The sequence below is a fragment of the Lepidochelys kempii genome, chromosome 8 (genome assembly GCF_965140285.1).
Source record: "Lepidochelys kempii isolate rLepKem1 chromosome 8, rLepKem1.hap1, whole genome shotgun sequence".
Taxonomy (NCBI): Eukaryota; Metazoa; Chordata; order Testudines; family Cheloniidae; genus Lepidochelys; species Lepidochelys kempii.
In genome coordinates, this window is record NC_136387.1 from 11,099,894 (window position 1) to 11,117,908 (window position 18,015).

An 18,015-nucleotide genomic window follows, 5' to 3' on the forward strand; every position below is an offset into this window, starting at 1 on the left:
CTGCTTTAAAAAGTTTGTAAAAACAGGTCAAACTATAATGAAGGCAGTTGCTCTGATCCTAAAAACACTGACATTAAGTTTTATTGAAATATTTAAGGAAACCGTTTCAAAAGGAATATTCTCAGTTTTCTTCTTCGCATGAGGAAGCTGTCAGTCACTACTTTCAAGTTCTACAGGGCTTAGGCAGGATGCTGGGTTGTTTAAGACTGTTATGCTAGCCACGCGTATGTTCAAAAAATTACTTGCCAGAATCTCATTAAATAGGTGGTACAGCTAAGATTTTATGGATGGTAAACAACTGTTGTCAAATTGCTGGTATTCGTTGTCCACAGTATGGTGGGTGATATACAAAAATACATTGTACATATAAGCCGTTATTGTGATTGTGATGTACCTTAATATGTTTTAATAAACTGACCTCACAATCCAGCTGACAAAAGAATTCTCAAATACATTAAGTTTTTAATTAAAATCTTTAAAAAAAATACAAACAAAAATACAAACCAACCCTACATTATAGCCTCAAGTGTTCCAGGCAAACTGCCTATGGAATGAAATTCCCTGTTCTCACTTCAATAAGGAGCAATACCTAGATAACTAAACACACCAATAGCGACAATTACAAGAATAATTAAGAGTTTATGGGTCATTATATCCTGTAGGACTTTCAAATTATACTTTTTAAAACATACCTATATAGACATACATTTATAAGTACTGGGAGGCATCCGCTGAATTATATTTAGAGCAAAACAGGGAAAAAAGCCATTCTGAGTGGGAATTTTTCATGTTTATTCAAATATGGGCAGCAGTATGCAAAAAAATATTTTTAAAAACATAACAAAACCTAATCATTTTAAAGATAAAGTTAACAAAATGAAGATAACAGTTAAATGAAAAAACCATGTTTCCTACCATGTAAAATGAAAAAACCATGTTTCCTACCGTGTAAACAGAAGCATAAAGGTTATGCTAGCAATAAACATAAAAGTAGATTTCTGGAGCAGCATAAGAAAGCACAGTTACAATGTAACACAATAGTTTAGTCTATCAATTTGAATTCAAAATGGGTTTCCTCCGTAAGGAAAAACTTCATGACTACAAAATAAACAAACAAACAAACACACACACACAAACTAACTTTTCTTTGAGGCAAAAAAAATGTAAAATGGCTTGTACTTATTGAAAACTGCTACCTAATCACTGTTTGGGAAACTAAAACATTAGTTTTCAGAGTATTTCAAGCTAGGAAAATCTTGACACATTTACACATGGGTTTGCCAGCCCTAGACTACAGGAGTATTTGCCCAACAGGTATACTGTACAACTTTTACATTGTAATACTGTGGAAAAAAAACCCCAATAGCTTCAGGCAAAACATCAAGAATTCCAAGGTTTCCTTTTAGAAATCCTATACCAATCGCAACATGTAAGCTGCTCAATTATTTTGACTAACCAGCCATTTTTATCTGTTCAGTCATACCAAAAAGTTACATATTGGTTCTACAGGATATCTCGTAACCCAATGTTGCCCCTTCATGTACAATTAAATGAATTTAATACTCATGAAAAGTTCTGGATTGACAGCTTGTAAGGCTAAAGTCCTCTGTCCAAACTTTCACTTCACTCTGTCATGCCCCGGCAGCTTTATGAGCCAGCCAAAACGGTAGTTCAGTATATGCCTATAATCTATATGCATATAGGTGTTCTATCTTTAGGCTCTCTACTGGAGTTACCAACAAGGCTAACAATTAATTGCTGGTGGCTAGTGAGATACAGAATCATGCCCACCAAACAAAGATTGAAGTTTTACTTTATTTTACATAGGGCAAAATTGCTTTCATAAAATGGTAACAGAGTCTGAGCAGGGCTAGGTTTGATCTCCTATTTCCAAGACCCCGACCCATCCAGTTTCTCTGTACCTGTTAGCAATGTAATTAAACAGCAACTGCACTCACAGGTATACGGTGATGAGTGCTTCCATCTTTGCCATCACAGAATTTAAACATTTAGTGTCAAGCAGTTCTCAGCCAGCCTGTCCTTGCATAGATGTGTGAACGGTGATACTCCGACACAAATAAAACTAAACAGAACTAAATATATCATGACTCTGCACCACACAAAACTAGAAAGCTTTTACAGAGTCCTAGTATTTATGATAAGCACCACTTAAACTGCAAGCGCAGCACTTCGCAAGCCTGCCTCTGCAGAAGAAAATGTAGGAGCAAAGCAATAGGATATGAACACTTCAGGAATGGAGGTTGTTCCAAACTCTGAAATGTTCGTAACTCTGAACAAAACATTATGGTTGTTCTTTCAAAACTTTACAACTGAACATTGACTTAATGTAGCTTTGAAACTTTACTATGAAGAAAAATGCTGCTTTCCTTTTTAGTACAGGTTGAACTTCTCTAATCCGGCACTCCCTGGTCTGGAAACATGTGTGGTCCAGCATAGGTGCTAAGTGGGTGCTCCAGGGCTAGAGCACCCAGGGGGAAAATTAGTGAATGCGGAGCATCCACCAGCACCAAGCTCCCCCCCACTCCTCATACACAGGCAGCCCTGTGCTTACCAACTCTTCCTCCCTCCCAGCGCTTCCGGAGCACCACGAACAGCTGATTTGCGACATTAAAACTCTGGGAGGGAGGAGGGAAGACCTGGGGCCAGCAGCAGGGACCCTGGGTGAGGGGCTGGCTTCGGAGCCCCCAGGTGGGGGGCTGGTAGCCAGGACCCCAGCTGGCAGTGGGGCCCCCAGGTGCGGGGCCACAGTGGGCACAAAGCCTGGAGGTACTGCAGCACTCCCTGGACCGCTGCTTCATTCACCTATGGAGACCCGCTGGCACTCTGCATTGACTTCCTGTGATTCGGCGAATTCTCTGGTTCGGCACTGGTCAGGTCCTGAAGGTGCTGGACTAGAAAGGTTGAACCTGTATTTTACGTTTTACACAATGTACTATTCTGTATTTGCTCTGTTTTTTTCTGGTGCATCTCTGCCGCTGCCTGATTGCATATTTCCGGTTCCAAATGAGGTGTCTGGTTGACTGGTCACTTCGTAAGTCTGATGTTCGTAACTCTGAGGTTCTACTGTATTGCTAAGATTATAGTACTGATGCACATATAGCCAGTCTGGCCACATTAAGCACTAGTTCTGTCTTGTGTACACCCATGCAGCCATTCCTGAATCATTTACTTAGTTTCAGCTAGGCACATACACGAGCGTAGATGAAGCCAAAAAAAAAAAAAAAAAAAAAAAAAGTCAAGCTTGGATGCAGTGAAATCTTTTAGAGGCACTGCAACTGAGATTTTACTCTTTTAACCTGATGTGTCATGCCATTAATCATAAAAATTATTCTAGAAAAGATACCACAGTGTTAAATATATGCAGAGTTACAAACTTACGAAGAAAACTCAAATATAGGTGTAGGAAAATGTTCATTTTGACTCTGGAAGGCCTGATCTTGTGGGTAACAGCTGAATTTGTTGCTCTTTCAATAAAACCATTGTTGGCTACAGTTCAAAGGAATACACAGTGGTCCAGAAGATAAATGACAAAGTAATGTTACTCCTCTTTTTCATGAAAATGTTTTATTTTTAAAATGCTGGAGAAAGTGTTTAAGATCAAGTACAAATACTTATTCCTGTACAAGACAGCATTATAGATCTGTGAACGTTATCAGTTTAGCTTTATTCCTTTAAGGCATTTCATAAGAAACAGAATTTATCATGATATGTAAACAATTTTGTTCCTTTAAAAAGATTTACTTATGTACTATGTGATACAGGGATTACCACATTTAAGCACAAACTTTGTCATTCAATAAAAGGACACAAGAAGAAAAAAGTGATCAATACCCTTGGGCTCCAGTAGCTAACTACAAAGCATCCTTTAATAAGTACTTGAGTTTTAGGACCAGACTTCAAAGAGAAACTGCTGAGCTTCAGTTCATTTGCAAATTTGACACCATCAGCTCAGGATTAAACAAAGACTATGAATGGCTAGCCAACTACAAAAGCTGTTTCTCCTTCCTTGGTGTTCACACCTCAACTGCTGGAAGAGGGCCTCATCTTCCCTGATTGAACTAACCTCCTTATCCCTGGCCCAATTCTTGCTTGCATATTTATACCTGCCTCTGGAAATCTCCACTACATGTATCCGATGAAGTGGGTATTTACCCACAAAAGCTTATGCTCCAATACATCTGTTAGTCTATAAGGTGCCACAGGACTCTTTGCCGCTTTTACAGATGTGGACTAACATGGCTACCCTTCTTATATTTAAGTTTTAGAGTTTTCAGCCTACCTCCCAAACATTTTATCTGGGTGGGTAAATAACGTGTTTGCGTGATAGGGAAAGGGGAAGGGGAATAGTTATTATATACAAAAGGCCCTGCACTCTGCACATAAAAACTTTAGAATTAAAAGAGTCTGGCCATAATTCACTTCACCTAGTATTCTCCACAATACATTTCTTTCCCGCATTTTCTTAGGAAAAGACATTACCCATAGATTCCCCCTTTTTTATTTAGTGTTTGTATTGACAGCCTGGGCATCAAAAGTCCTCCAATTAGTGACACAACAAATACAGCAGGCAGCTGCAGTACAAGCGTTTTCACAGCCTTACACCAGCGTACTTCAACCCTGACCCTGAAGGATTTCTTATGTGGTTGAAAGGGCAATTTAATCTCCATCAAAAAGAACAGCCTCTCTGGCCTCCCTGGCCACTCAGTAAAAGATTTAAGGGTGACAATTTTGCAACAGAAAAGCTTCAAAAACAGACTCCAAGGAGAAACTGCTGAGCTTGAATTAATATGCAAACTAGATACCATTAACTTGGGTTTGAATAGAGACTGGGAGTGGCTGGGTCATTACACATATTGAATCTATTTCCTTAAGTTAAGTATCCTCACACCTTCTTGTCAACTGTCTAAATGGGCTATCTTGATCATACTACAAAAGTTTTTTTTTTCCCTCCTGCTGATAATAGCTCATCTTAATTAATTAGCCTCTTACAGTTCATATGGCAACTTCCACCGTGTGTGTGTGTCTGTGTGTCTGTGTCTTCTAACTATATGTTCCATTCTACGCATCTGATGAAGTGGGCGGTAGACCACGAAAGCTTATGCTCTAATAAATTTGTTAGTCTCTAAGGTGCCACAAGTCCTCCTGTTCTTCTTGCGGATACAGACTAACACAGCTGCTCCTCTGAAACCTTTAATCTCCATCTACATGCAATCGTTAGCTTCAATGCTAAGAATGTCAACTGTAGGCCTAGACTATGTGAGGGGAAACTCATTCATCAGGATTGGGATGAAGACCACCATTTCACACAGGACATAAGTCTTTACAGTCATGATTTTTGATAATTATCTACCACATCTGCATTTGATCTAGAAATAAAACGCTCTGCACTCAATTCCAATTTGCTAAGCCATTCAGTCTTCAAAACAGTATGAGAAAGAGAGATTAATCAAATCTGTATTGGAAGTGAAGTACAGGGTCATTACTAATATTGCAAAACAACTGCTAAGTGATTTACGAGACCTAAAACATGCCAATTCTGAATAGGTAAAACAGACAGCTAGAGAACTTAGCTCCTTTGCAATGTAAGTACTACCATTTATAAAAAGTGGTGTGTATACTAAAATACAAAAGGGTACCTAAAAAGCTAGGTGTTGGCAATTACATCCAAAACAGCATGGGTGCATATCAAGGCAAAACAAGAACTGACTAGTCCGCAGCAGTGCGAAAGAGTTTACCTTGTATCAATTACTCGTTAAATGGTGGTTAAAAGCAATGTTATAAAATTGGAATGGGACAAGGCTAATAATTTATGTTCAATGTATATAGTGTGTTTATGACTGCATTTTCCAAAAGTTAATGCAAGTGTTTTTACACCATCCATATCCGTTTAAAAAAAAAGTATTTCAAGAGGTGTACACTTAACTTACATTGTTCAAATTGAGGCAAATTTAGCTGTAATAAAGGCTAACTTTGTTTATGACAGAAGTCTTCCATAAGATGTTACACAGCTACATATAAAATACTGACGGAAATCTGGAGCTGCACATGTTCAGCAAACAGAATGTACAGTTCTATAACACTAAAAATCTATGATCTGTATTTACTCCTAAAATCTGTCTTCAAAATTCTTGTCCCTATGTGACAGTGAAGAAAATATGTTCCAGTTAGACATATACCTGTTTAAGTTTCATTTGAAGAGGGGGAAAAGTGTTGCGATTTTTTCAAGAAACTTTGTCGCACTCCCCTCTCCCCCAATAGGGCTCAATTGTCACTTTAGTATCACAAGAACAAACAAATGTAAAAATAAATCAACAATATGTAATGGAATTGGTCACAAAGGGGGTAAAAAGTTAAACCATATCTGTTCTCCATCTAGCTCACAGTATCCACACTGGAAGTTTCTCTAGAATTAAAATAAGTTCACTAAAGGTAGAGTTGAAGGTAATACTGCAGCACTATGAAACTGAAGAGATGGGATTAAGTGGTGAGCCCATTTGTGTAAGTACTTTATCCAGCCACTGAAGGGGCCCATGAAGATGAATTTCTATCCAGCATGGGGTGCTTGTGACATCTTGACGATGATATTCTGCTCCCCAACCCTATAAAAATGAACAAATGTTATACCTTTGACGTTATGAGTGTATACTCTTAATCCAAACTAATTTTAGCAACAGGAAATGCAAAGTTAGGCTGTAGGACATTTAAAGCTATTAGAGGCCCCCAAATAAGCAAGAACAATTGTGTTGTTCAACCTTGAATACCCAATATTGAACATCCTTTTAAAGACCAGATACAGAAGAGCTTAGTGGCACAATTCACCTCTTACTACAGTAGGAGTCAGGCCATTTACTAATAGAAAACCAGGTTTTTTGAGAACTACAGATATTGCAGATTTTTTTAAATTTATTTTAAAAGGCACTGAATACAATTTGGCTGCATAAATTTAAAAAATAAAAGTCTGCCTTCATTCTACAAAAAGGTATACTGAAGGCTCAAAAGGTTGATGAAATTCATTTGTCTAAGAACTCAAACTTTTTTGGGGAGCAGGAATTGAGGAAGGCACAAGGAGGAGTCAAACTGTTATATATGTATTCCTTCAGTTTTACCATATGGATCACAGCCACGTTAGTTGTCCAGCAGGTCACTTTATTCTTACCCCATCATTCAAATTGAAATGTGAGTGCACAATGCAAGTCTCCTTTAGAAATGGAAGTTTACAAGACTTACAACAGGTTTCAGAGTAACAGCCGTGTTAGGCTGTATTCGCAAAAAGAAAAGGAGTACTTGTGGCACCTTAGAGACTAACCAATTTATTTGAGCATATAGAGCTGTAGCTCACGAAAGCTTATGCTCAAACAAATTGGTTAGTCTCTAAGATGCCACAAGTACTCCTTTTCATTTTGCGAAGGCTTATAGCATGCTTTGGATCTGAGAAAGGAAGCATTTAACTGGACCAGATGGAGCAAGGGACCTACTAAACTACTATGGCCAACACACTCACCTGGCAAGTATCACACATGTAACAGTAATGATACTCCAACACAAGGTGTCAGATTAAAATGTAAAAATCATGTTACATTGCAAAAACTTTCTGCAGTATAGTATCAGTGCGAATCTGAATATTTTGCTTGAACCTCTCTCATTCCACAGTAAATTTAAATGCTTAGATAAAGAATTATTTACCTTTACAAAACTCATTCGAATGGTGCACATTTTGGTAAGCTCATACACTGCCTCAAATCCATGGTTGACAGACTGAGCTAAAAGCTGAGCGAACTCCTGATTGTTAAAAATTTTAAGGCTGCAGCCACTGGGAATCTTGCACACAGTTGTAGGGTGAAATCCATGATGGTAGTTGCAGTTCCTGCTCTGTACAAATATGCTGCTGTCACTTAAGCACTCAGCATAGACTTCCCCACCAACATAGTAGAGATGAACTCCTTAAAAACAAAAGGAAAAAAAAACAGATTAAAAAATTGTTTCAGATTATAATCAAGTTGTATTACTGTAAATAACTTCCTTGAGCTCTGAGACAATTTAGTCAGACTTCCATTTGAAGAACTTCCCTGAAAAGATATTTTTCTAGTCATATACACATAAGCAGTTCAACACACTTTTTCCACCTCAGACGACTTCATTTTATATCAGCCACTAGATGGCCTTCTCTCACCAATTATAGGACAGAATGCCTAGTGTCCAGCTCAAAGCAGCACTAGACCCTCCCAGAACAACAGATGCATAACCTACAGATGTATCTTCACTGTTACGACTATCATCACCCCCGCCACCACACACCTTTCAAGATCCAAGGGTCCTATACATGCCTATCACAATATGCGGTGTACCTCAGTGTACTAAATGCCCCAATAGCAACTGTGTGAGTGAAACCAGATAAACAATCACTACACTCTAGAATGAACTCACATAGGAAAATGATAAAAGACAGAAACACCATACCACCTGTGGGTGAATATTTTTCACAAAGCAATCATTTTGTATCTGACCTATTAGTCCTCATCCTCAAAAGGAAACCTGCAAACTTTCAAAAAGATGAGCCTGGAAGCTTAAATTAATAACTTTGCTAGACACTAAAAATCAGACTGAAGAAACACACTGGATTTATGGCTTACAACAATCTATAACCCTCTAACAACCCCTCCCTGCAGCTGATTTCCCTCTCCCCCTTCCTTTCTTCCTGATGACTGGGACAAAAGTTTGTGTCTCTCACCAACAGAAGTTGGTCCAATAAAAGATACTACCTCACCCATCTGGTCTCTCTAGTATCCTGAGATGGTCACAGCTAGAACACTGCATATAATAAAGGAAGACCCGAACTAATCTTTCAGACTGACAGCTATCGGTGAACTCATCAGGTCCACTGAGAGTCTGGGGTGGGATAAAGTTTGGGGAAAGTAACTTAGAAGCAGATTGCTTCGTCAGCTGATAAACTGCAAGTGGCTCACAGTGGATTTGGGGTCAGGCCTCTCTTCCATGTAATTCTGTTCTATTCTGCTTCTTTCCTGCCCCACTAGTCAGTTGACCTTCCCATGGTAAGGTATTGATTGGGGATCTCTGAGGAGTTGAATTGGAGAGGTAGGCTGTGTTGAGTTGGAGAACAGAGGTACATAGCAGGCTGCGACAGAAATGTCTGCTTCTCCTGGGGAAAATAAAACTCAAGATGAAGAAATAAGAAGCTTAAAAGTTAATTCTGAAATTTCAAAAGTGACCCATGGCTGGGGTGCAGTGCTTTTACAAAAATGAGATAAGTTTGGTATTTTTGGTGGCTGTGTTGTATATAGAAAGGGGAGACATTCAGAATAAATGTCATAAGTAGATAATGTAACTGTATTCCCTTGTGAAGTTAACAGAAATCATCCTAGAAAATTCAACTGTCCCAGGAACAGTGACTCTACACTTATCATAGAGTTAAAATTCCATTAAGATTACAGATTTTAACTTTAAGTTTTAACTTATGCAAGCCTATCTACCTAGTACTCCTGGGGGAATTCTGCACCCACCCAGGCCCCCAACCACCTTAATCTGGACCCCCCCTTCAGAGTCCCACTTCTGTGCATTCAGTGGCCTGTGCTCCCCAATGGCGTGCGGGAGCCGCCACATTTATCTGACAAATAAAACCTGCAGAATTTTAAAATGTTTTGGCACAGAACGCCCTCAGGACTAATATTCATGAGCACAGCTCTGTAATATTGTCTCCATTTCTAATCTATTGATGGTTCTAGTAGTCCACATCAGAAGTAGCCCAAAAGTACCTTGTTACAGTACCTTTGGCTTTCTAAGGCACTAGGCAACTGTTTCAGTTTGACCAATGGTAATGCAATTTTGAGAACAATTTTAAGTACTAAAATGATCTTTATAAAGCAGAGCAGTAAGAAAACGGTTCTCTTCTCAAGACATGAATAAGGAAAGGCATATGAAGGGACATTTTAAAAATTCACTAAAATACTTTAAGAGAATGAGCAGGCTTCTCTGTGTGAAAATTGTGTGTTCATATAGTGCTATCAGCTGAAAAGCATGGCAGACCCAGGGGAAAAAACTGCAAGATCCTGTGAGACCTGTCAAACCTAGGATAACCCCCACCCCTCACTCATCTTGGATTCACTCCAACAAAACAGATCCTTAAAGCCTATTTTAGTTTTGCTTTCAACGTACGATATTTAAACATACTAGACAGCACTCAAATATCCTGTATGAACTGAGAACAAAAAACTCTGAAATATTATTAAGCAGCAGCAAGAACTTCTTCTGAGGAACATATCTAAAATGGTAGTTGTATATATGGAACTTGACAGATACTCCCAGGACCTACAATTTTGTTGAAGTGCTGGCACTGAACACAGTACAGTCATGGCAGGCTTGTTTGCCAACAGTATTCTACCTACTCTAGAAGCAGGCAATTTTTATATTGTACATCATTTAAGTTAATTGGATGGATTCTGTGACCAGAATTCTTCAATGTGTATCACATATATACAATTTCTTTAAATAAACCTTTTCTCCAGGCTTATTATTTACCACTGCAACCACCGTATATAATTTCAATTTTTGCACATTACAATATGCCTGTTTTCAATGAAGTCTTTAATAGCAATAGGTTGACAAGCAATCAAAAAGGAGACATAACGTACACTTATGAATTACCTTTTCCAATATGTCGCCTAGTGTTCTCAATAGTTGAGTTGCGATTAACATTGGACAGCAAACCTAAGCAGAACCTGTTTTTATTGTTAGAAGGATCTGTAAATCCATCCACTAAGACACTGGTGGAAGATGCGTGAAAAGCTTCTCCAACACGATTGTTTAATTCATAGTACACAATTGAACACCAGTGCTTGGGCTCTTCATAAGCAACAGGTTGAACATCTATAATAAAATGGAATTAAAACCGGTCAATATGTATTTCAATTTAGAGGTGTTTAACAATTCCTTTCACATAGCAGTAAAAAATTGCTCCCGCAATCCCACGTCTGTATCTTATGCTCAGAGTTTGAAGGATAGTAGGATATGGTTAAAAAGGCCACTACCAATTTGTTGAAATCTAGTCAGTTTAAAAAAAGGTAAGAGCATCTTCAGGTACTACACCTGCTCTGAGTTACTCTGAAAGTTTTGTTTCACGATATTTTCTTATTTTGGTGCCTTTCCCTCTTCCTGAGCCTTATGTGAAAGACTCATGTAAACAAAGTGGAAAATTATACAATACGTGCTGCCACACAAAGAGAAAGTTTTTCTGTATAAACTTATTTATAATTGACATGTTGAGGCCTGATCTTCAGGGATGCCGAGCAAGTACAACTCCATGTGCAATCAAAGGTAAAAGACAGGGTCTGAACAATTCAGGGGGCGGAAATCAGACCCTTAGTTATTAAAAGAAGCTCAATTCAAGAAGAAGGGGAGTTTTTTTGTTATTTTCTTCTTTAGTGGTTTAAAAACAAGCCAATCAACAAAACGGTGTAAAAATGAACTAGACAGAGGTTGTTTCATCTTGCATTCTCTTCCTGGTGGCTGCTCCTTCTGGTACAACCCTGGACTTCTTCCATTTTCATTTGCAAGTTATATCTACTTAACACCATATCAATTACTCCAATTAAGTTACCACCGAATCTGGCTCTCAGCATGAAATAAGCCAACTAAAGATTAATTATATACCATACTATCTTACCTCTGCTGGATATATTTGGCATAATTTGAGGAATCATAGTGTTGCTTGTGTCCATAGACTGTGAATTATCCTGCCCCATCTGATCTTCGGGGGGCATATATGCAGGAGGTGGAGTATCAGCTTCAAATAAGAAAAAAACGCACAAGTTAAAACTACAAATGAAGACTGACAGACAGATGCCATCAAGCGGAGCATAAGGCCTTGCTTTGCTCACTCAGCTAGGCCACACTTAAATGTTGTCGGGTGCTTGGTTATTAGCGTGATGAGTAAATACACATGCTTAGTTAGATTTATTAAGAGTATTTATTAAGAGTCCCAAGACAATACTCTTCAGCACAACTCATTGCTGCAGTATTTGAGGTCTTATAAGACATTACCATTCCGTACTACTGGATGATATTTAATATAAACTATGCCCTCTGTGAACTCAGAATTTGTTCATGTCAAATTCCTTCTGTTTTAAAAGAGGACTGTTACATATTAAGATACTTCCTCTCTGCTTTGCATCTCATATTTAAAAACAGTGAATTCATTTAGTAACCCCATTTTTCCATATCCTAGCCACAAGTCAGATGGTATTTGGAAAATAAAAACCATAACAAATAATTCACAGAAGAGCTCGTTCTGATCCATATCAAAGACTAAGGAAAAGTAGTAATGAATGACTAACATAGTACCAGAATTGGTTGATATTAAGCCAATATCAATTGATATCAGAAACAAACAGAGAGGCAAAAGGGAATTGCAATAGCTTTTGGTATTACTCTACAAGCATATTTTAATTTCTCAGCAGAGTTCGCATATAGACTGTTCTCACCTGGTAGCTGAAATGGACTAGATGGTCCAGAACTGGCAGGGGAACTTGGGTAAGTGCTGCTCACTGGAGAAGGTGGGTAGGGGCTGTTTGGTGAAATGGAAAATGGAGTGCTGTTGGGTTGCTGGAAAGAATCTGGAAATGTAGCATTTTGTGGCATATGCGGTTCATTGTGGCTTAGGTTCCTGAACTGAACTAGAAGGCTGTGCTGTGGATTGAATTCACTATGTCTAGGCACTAACACTGGAGGTAGAACTAAAAAAAAACAAAACAAAAAAACAATCAGACAAAACAAAATTGTTAAAAATATAGCTAGAACGAACAGCATAAAATAATGCAAACTATTCACTAACCACCAAAATAAATAAATAAAAATAAAAATTCCCATTATCAGCTCAGGAGAAGCAAGAAAAAGGTGTTACAAGATTTAAGTGCTTCTTACAATTTGTTGATTTAAAAAATACATACACTTTGTAAAACTATTTTACACTTCTGCTCCGTTTCTTGCCAGACTTAATTTATACTTCACAGCATGAAAAATAGTCATTTGTTACCAATTTAGTGAACCTTTTGTGCAGAGCGTGCATACTAAGTGGAAAGTACTAATAAATTTAAAGGATTAGTGTCCTCCTAACATACCATTAAGTGCAAAAAGCTACATTAATACATTGAACTCTAAACTAAAGAAAGGAAATTCAAAAGTCAATGTTTCCACAACAACATTAGCAATTTAAGTACACATCTGATATATATTATTTTGGATTGTGTACACACGCTTTCAAATATACACCTTCCTACCAGCACCATTGCTGAGATAGTGGGAGAACAGTAACTTACAAATTCCTGACTTGTGTGTGCAAATTCTCCACTTTAACCTTGCATTACATATTCCTATGCCCACTCTAGTGGAAAGCGGATTCCCCTGCTAAACATACTTCCCAGAAATTACAAGACTGCCTTTTCCCATTCCCAACTTCAACTCTACTTTCCTCAATGTCTCCCATGGACCCATGCTTTTACATACCACCATGCTTACCTTTTGGAACCTTGTACCAGGAACATGGCTGTACCTATCATTCCTAGTCTGCCCTCCCACAATCACTTGTTGTCTAGAACTTGACTGGGGAGCACCAGTCTCTCCACATCTCTTCTTCCTGTGTCATGCCCACTGTGACTGATAGAACACCCAGTGATTAAAAAAACATACTGACCTACTAATAAGAATTCTGAGGTTTATAGCTAAATTTCTCAAAGAATATGAAGTCTTCAGTTGACTACTTTTGCATTTAGAGCCGAATACTGGTCATAATAAAGTCAATGATGACTTTGTTATTGACTATCGGAACCAGGATTTAGAAATCCCTTCCATAGATCATATGCTACACAGTAAACTGTAGTTGTAAGGTTTTTACCAGGAAAACTGTATCTACTCTAACCAGAATGTTATACTCCACCCCACCCTTTCCCCTGACAATTTAACTGGCAAAGCAACACCGTCTGTGGGCAATTTGTTCAGTTTTATAGACAGCGATGCTCAAACTTACCTGGGCTCTCCACCCTTTTGTAGTGGTATGGATTAATACAAACTTCCTTCTGTTTAGATCCAAATGGAAATTCACAAACATCCAATGGCTTCAACTCATGATGACTCTGTAGATCAGGCCAACGCCAGACACGACAGTATATAACATGGGGCAGGCCTTTTCTGTGGGAAACTTGAAGTCTCCCATCTAAAGAACGAGGAATAGTAACACACTTGCTGGGCTGTCCGGGACTGCTCAAGGCTTTTTCTAATTCTTCCATAGCACCCTTTTTCTTTTTCAACTTTTTTACCAAAGCATCAACTGCCTTTTCTGCCCATTTTTCCTCTTCATCTCCTTGTTTCCAGCCCAACAAACGCTTTACAGCTGGGCTAGTAAAAGAGAACAAACTGGCCATTGACGTCATTTGACACAAGTCTTCAGAAAACCTTTCTATAAATAAATGTCAATGTCTACAAGAAGCAACTGACCAACTGTATTATTTCTTGGAAGACAACACCTGATTGAATAGATGTCACTTATAAATCAAAAGGGACGATTCTTCTAATTTAGTCCTGTTTAAAAACAAAACAAAAACAAAAAACAGCAAGTAGTTAGCCACTATGTTTTGTTTTGGGGTTTTTTGGTGGGAGGGAAGAGGAAGGCAGAGCTGAAAACAATTCGGATATTAAATAGGAAGAGTGATTATTTCTATCCTTGGTTTTAGATCTAATTTTTTAAAAGAACACTGAAGTCCCACATCATAACTACCATTCTTCTAACTGAAGGAAAATTCTGTAGGACTCCTTTCAGACTATCAGTGCTAGCTCGAGGGAGGCCAGGGTAGTTTCCAAGAGATGGAAGGTACTCCTCTCCATCTCCTGTAACTTTGGATTTCCTGACATTGGCTGGTTTAATAGGACTTTAATGCAAAGCTTTCCAAGTTGGCTTTTTATAATATGCAGTTTAGTGTAGATATGGCGTAGGTAAAAAACACGTAAAAAATTTATTTGCTTAATAGGTAAAAAGTTTACTAGACTACAAACAGAAGAACTACTTCTACTCACCAAAAGCTAGATAAAGACAAATTGAGGGATATGGGTAACCAGCAAGTTCCAAGGGCAATATGCTGGAGCAGTGGTTTTCAACCGGGGGTATGCAGAGGTTTTCCAGAGGGTACATCAACTCATTTAGATATTTGCCTAGTTTTACAACATGCTACATAAAAAGCACTAGTGAAGTCAGTACAAACTAAAATTTTATACCGCCAATGATTTGTTTATACTGCTCTATATACTGAAATATAAGTATAATATTTATGTTCCAATTGATTTATTTTATAATCATATGGTCAAATGAGAACAAACAATTTTTCAGTAATAGTGTGCTGTGACAATTTTTATGTCTTATTTTGTAAGCAAGCAGTTTTTAAGTGAGGTGAAACTTGGGGGAACGCAAGACAAATCAGACTCCTGAAAGGGGTACAGTAGTCTGGAAAGGATGAGAGCCACTGCTCTGGAGAATCCTATCCTGCCATCACCTACCATCGCCAAGAAGGGAGAGCATGCTGAAGCTTCTACCAGGGTGCTGCTCTTGGACATTCAGTTTTTTGTAGCTAATAGTGATGAGATCGGAGGAACAACCGAGGATAGCTAATAAAAAAAGATTTTAGACATAATCAATCACCTTGGCCACTTCACTTATACGCTTAGCCATTTCCCCCAGTCTCCTGGGATAGGGATTATAAGCAGTAGATTTTCAGGCTTTTGCAGTACGTTTTCTTCCTAAAAAGGTGAAGAGACTGCACAATAAGTGCCAGAAATAAGACCTTTACAATAAAATGTTTGAGGGAATTAGTTTGAACAGTACTGTTCGATACACAATGTCATAAAGAAACAGTGTTCATACACTGCCTTTGTTTTCTTGAATACCCACCAGAGTCTGGTGTAAATCTTTTTTTTTTTTCTTTTTTTAAAACAGGGAGTAAAGATGACATGAGGAAATGATGTGCTGTGGCAACTAGCTGATAAGAGCTCATGAAATCCCTTGTGATTACTACACAAGCAAGTTCAGACAATGAGCAGCTGGCGAAAAGCAAGAGCGGAGCTAAGAGAAAGGATGTCAATAACAAAAGATGCTTCCTTTCTTGCTACAGAGACTGCCAAACAATATTGTCTCTCAGCTTTTGATAAACTCTGGTGAATGAGAACATCTAACATACTCTGGAACACTGAATCCGCATACAAGAGAAATCCATCTAAGTATTTCAGTACTAAACAAGATAAAATTATTCATTTTCAAGATGTCACTGTTCTCATACCACTGTCTTTAATCATCAGAACTTTTGTTACTTTTCTTACGACCCATAAAAGTAAATTAGATTACCTAAAAGAGTTGGTGGTGTTTTTTAGCTGTCAGACAGCTTTAAAAATATCTAGAGATACCGATTGGTACCTTCCTAATATTTAACATTTAAGCATCAGAAAAACTGTTTAAGTCCCAGTTTACGGCACTGGTTATTATACTTCATGACTGCAACTAAAGCATTAACTTAAGCCTACGTCAAGCAACCATTTTGAATATCGACCAAGTGTAAGCACGAATTCAGAACGAAAACATCAATACTCTAGCCACATTCAGTTTTTGTTTTGTTTTTTTTTTAAAATAAAAGAACACACACTTTGCCATGATAAAGATGAAAGAAGTTAACACTACTTTGGACAGACTTTCTACAGGAAGCAAAACTATCCTAGATAGCCTACCTCTCAAAGCAGCCTACCTCTCAGTGCAGCATCTGTTTCTACGGAAGCTCTGGGAGGTGTGCCTGAGTAATAAGGAATTCAAAACTGGGAAAAGCGTCAGGAGAAACCCTATTAAAAATACTACTTGCTCCTAAATACACACTATACTAACAAAAAAGATAGATAGATGTTACATAGCTTTGATAAGCACTTATTCTGTGTTCCATAACCATCTTTACGTTACAGGAGCTATACTTTAAACAGCAATTATTCATAATTAGTTTCCAGGCAAAATAGAGGGATGTGACAAATGGCTTTCATGTTATTTCAGTGAAAAGTTTGTTTTCTGCCTGAACGATCATGCACACAGAAATCTATATGCATCGTTACAAGGAACGGGAAACACAGAAAAGGAACAAAGCTTGGCCAAAAGAACAGACTAAGTTTATCATCTTAAAAAGAATGCAAGTTTAGTGAAAGACAAGTAAAAGCTCCTCAGTCATAAATAACTTACTTTCCAGGTATGAGTACCACTCATTTGCTAGCTCTTATTAATACTCTCCACCTTCAAGCTTCTTTATAAGCATTAATTCACTCTGTAAGGTAAATAAGTATCATACTCATTTTTACCCAAAGCTAAGAAAGCAACTCGGTGGCAAAACTAGATCAAAACCCCACAAAATAAACCTTCAGGAATTTTAAGGTCTTAGCCCTTGCTCACACCACCTCTAATAAATAAATGACAAAACCACTATACATGTCCACATAGAATATCAGTGAAAGGAACAAAAAAAAATTTCCCAAACATGTTCTATTTTTGACATGTTTTCACAAGCTTAAATGTAGCCCTGTGAGAGGGGAAAAAAAGCAAATTACAAGTTTTGCTATTTATATAATTTTAAATTAGAGCCATCTTTCTGTCCCCAAAACATCAAATACTACCAAGTGGCAGAGCATAGCCATAGGAAACACTTATAATGGATTATTACTACAAATGCATACCCTAGAGATCCCTTAGCATTTATCTGATTTTAGGACATTTCTAGACATTTTCTTCTAAACCGTTCTGATATGGCTGTCCTGTGTGTCACGCAATAGAAGTGCAGAACATGTACCGATCAACAGTATTTTATTTGGTATGTGCCATGACAACATGCAATATGTATTTGAAATTTTACCAATTTTATATTCCTTGTGAAACATTTGATACAGATACAGTAAGCAAGTGGCATTTAAAAGCAT

The 18,015-nt window shown here is 37.9% G+C and overlaps 1 protein-coding gene across 13 annotated transcripts in view; it reads right to left on the bottom strand.

Annotated features, from left to right (window-relative positions):
- Nucleotides 1-3,566: 3,566 nt before the first annotated feature.
- SMAD5 (SMAD family member 5) overlaps nt 3,567-18,015 on the bottom strand; it is a 36,115-nt gene continuing 21,666 nt past the window's right edge. For 5 of the 13 annotated variants that reach the window (XM_073355505.2, XM_073355504.2, XM_073355496.2 and 2 more), the window contains 6 exons: nt 14,057-14,607; nt 12,516-12,767; nt 11,699-11,818; nt 10,681-10,902; nt 7,705-7,961; nt 3,567-6,620 (listed from right to left, as the gene is read on the bottom strand). In XM_073355505.2, the coding sequence (XP_073211606.1) occupies nt 6,477-6,620; nt 7,705-7,961; nt 10,681-10,902; nt 11,699-11,818; nt 12,516-12,767; nt 14,057-14,459 (1,398 nt within the window). In that variant the 5' untranslated portion in view covers nt 14,460-14,607 and the 3' untranslated portion in view covers nt 3,567-6,476. Of the gene's footprint in view, nt 6,621-7,704; nt 7,962-8,984; nt 9,179-10,680; nt 10,903-11,698; nt 11,819-12,515; nt 12,768-14,056; nt 14,608-15,576; nt 15,685-15,718; nt 15,817-18,015 lie in introns of those variants that run through there. The other 8 variants (XM_073355498.2, XM_073355500.2, XM_073355494.2 and 5 more) reach the window with 3 other exon arrangements.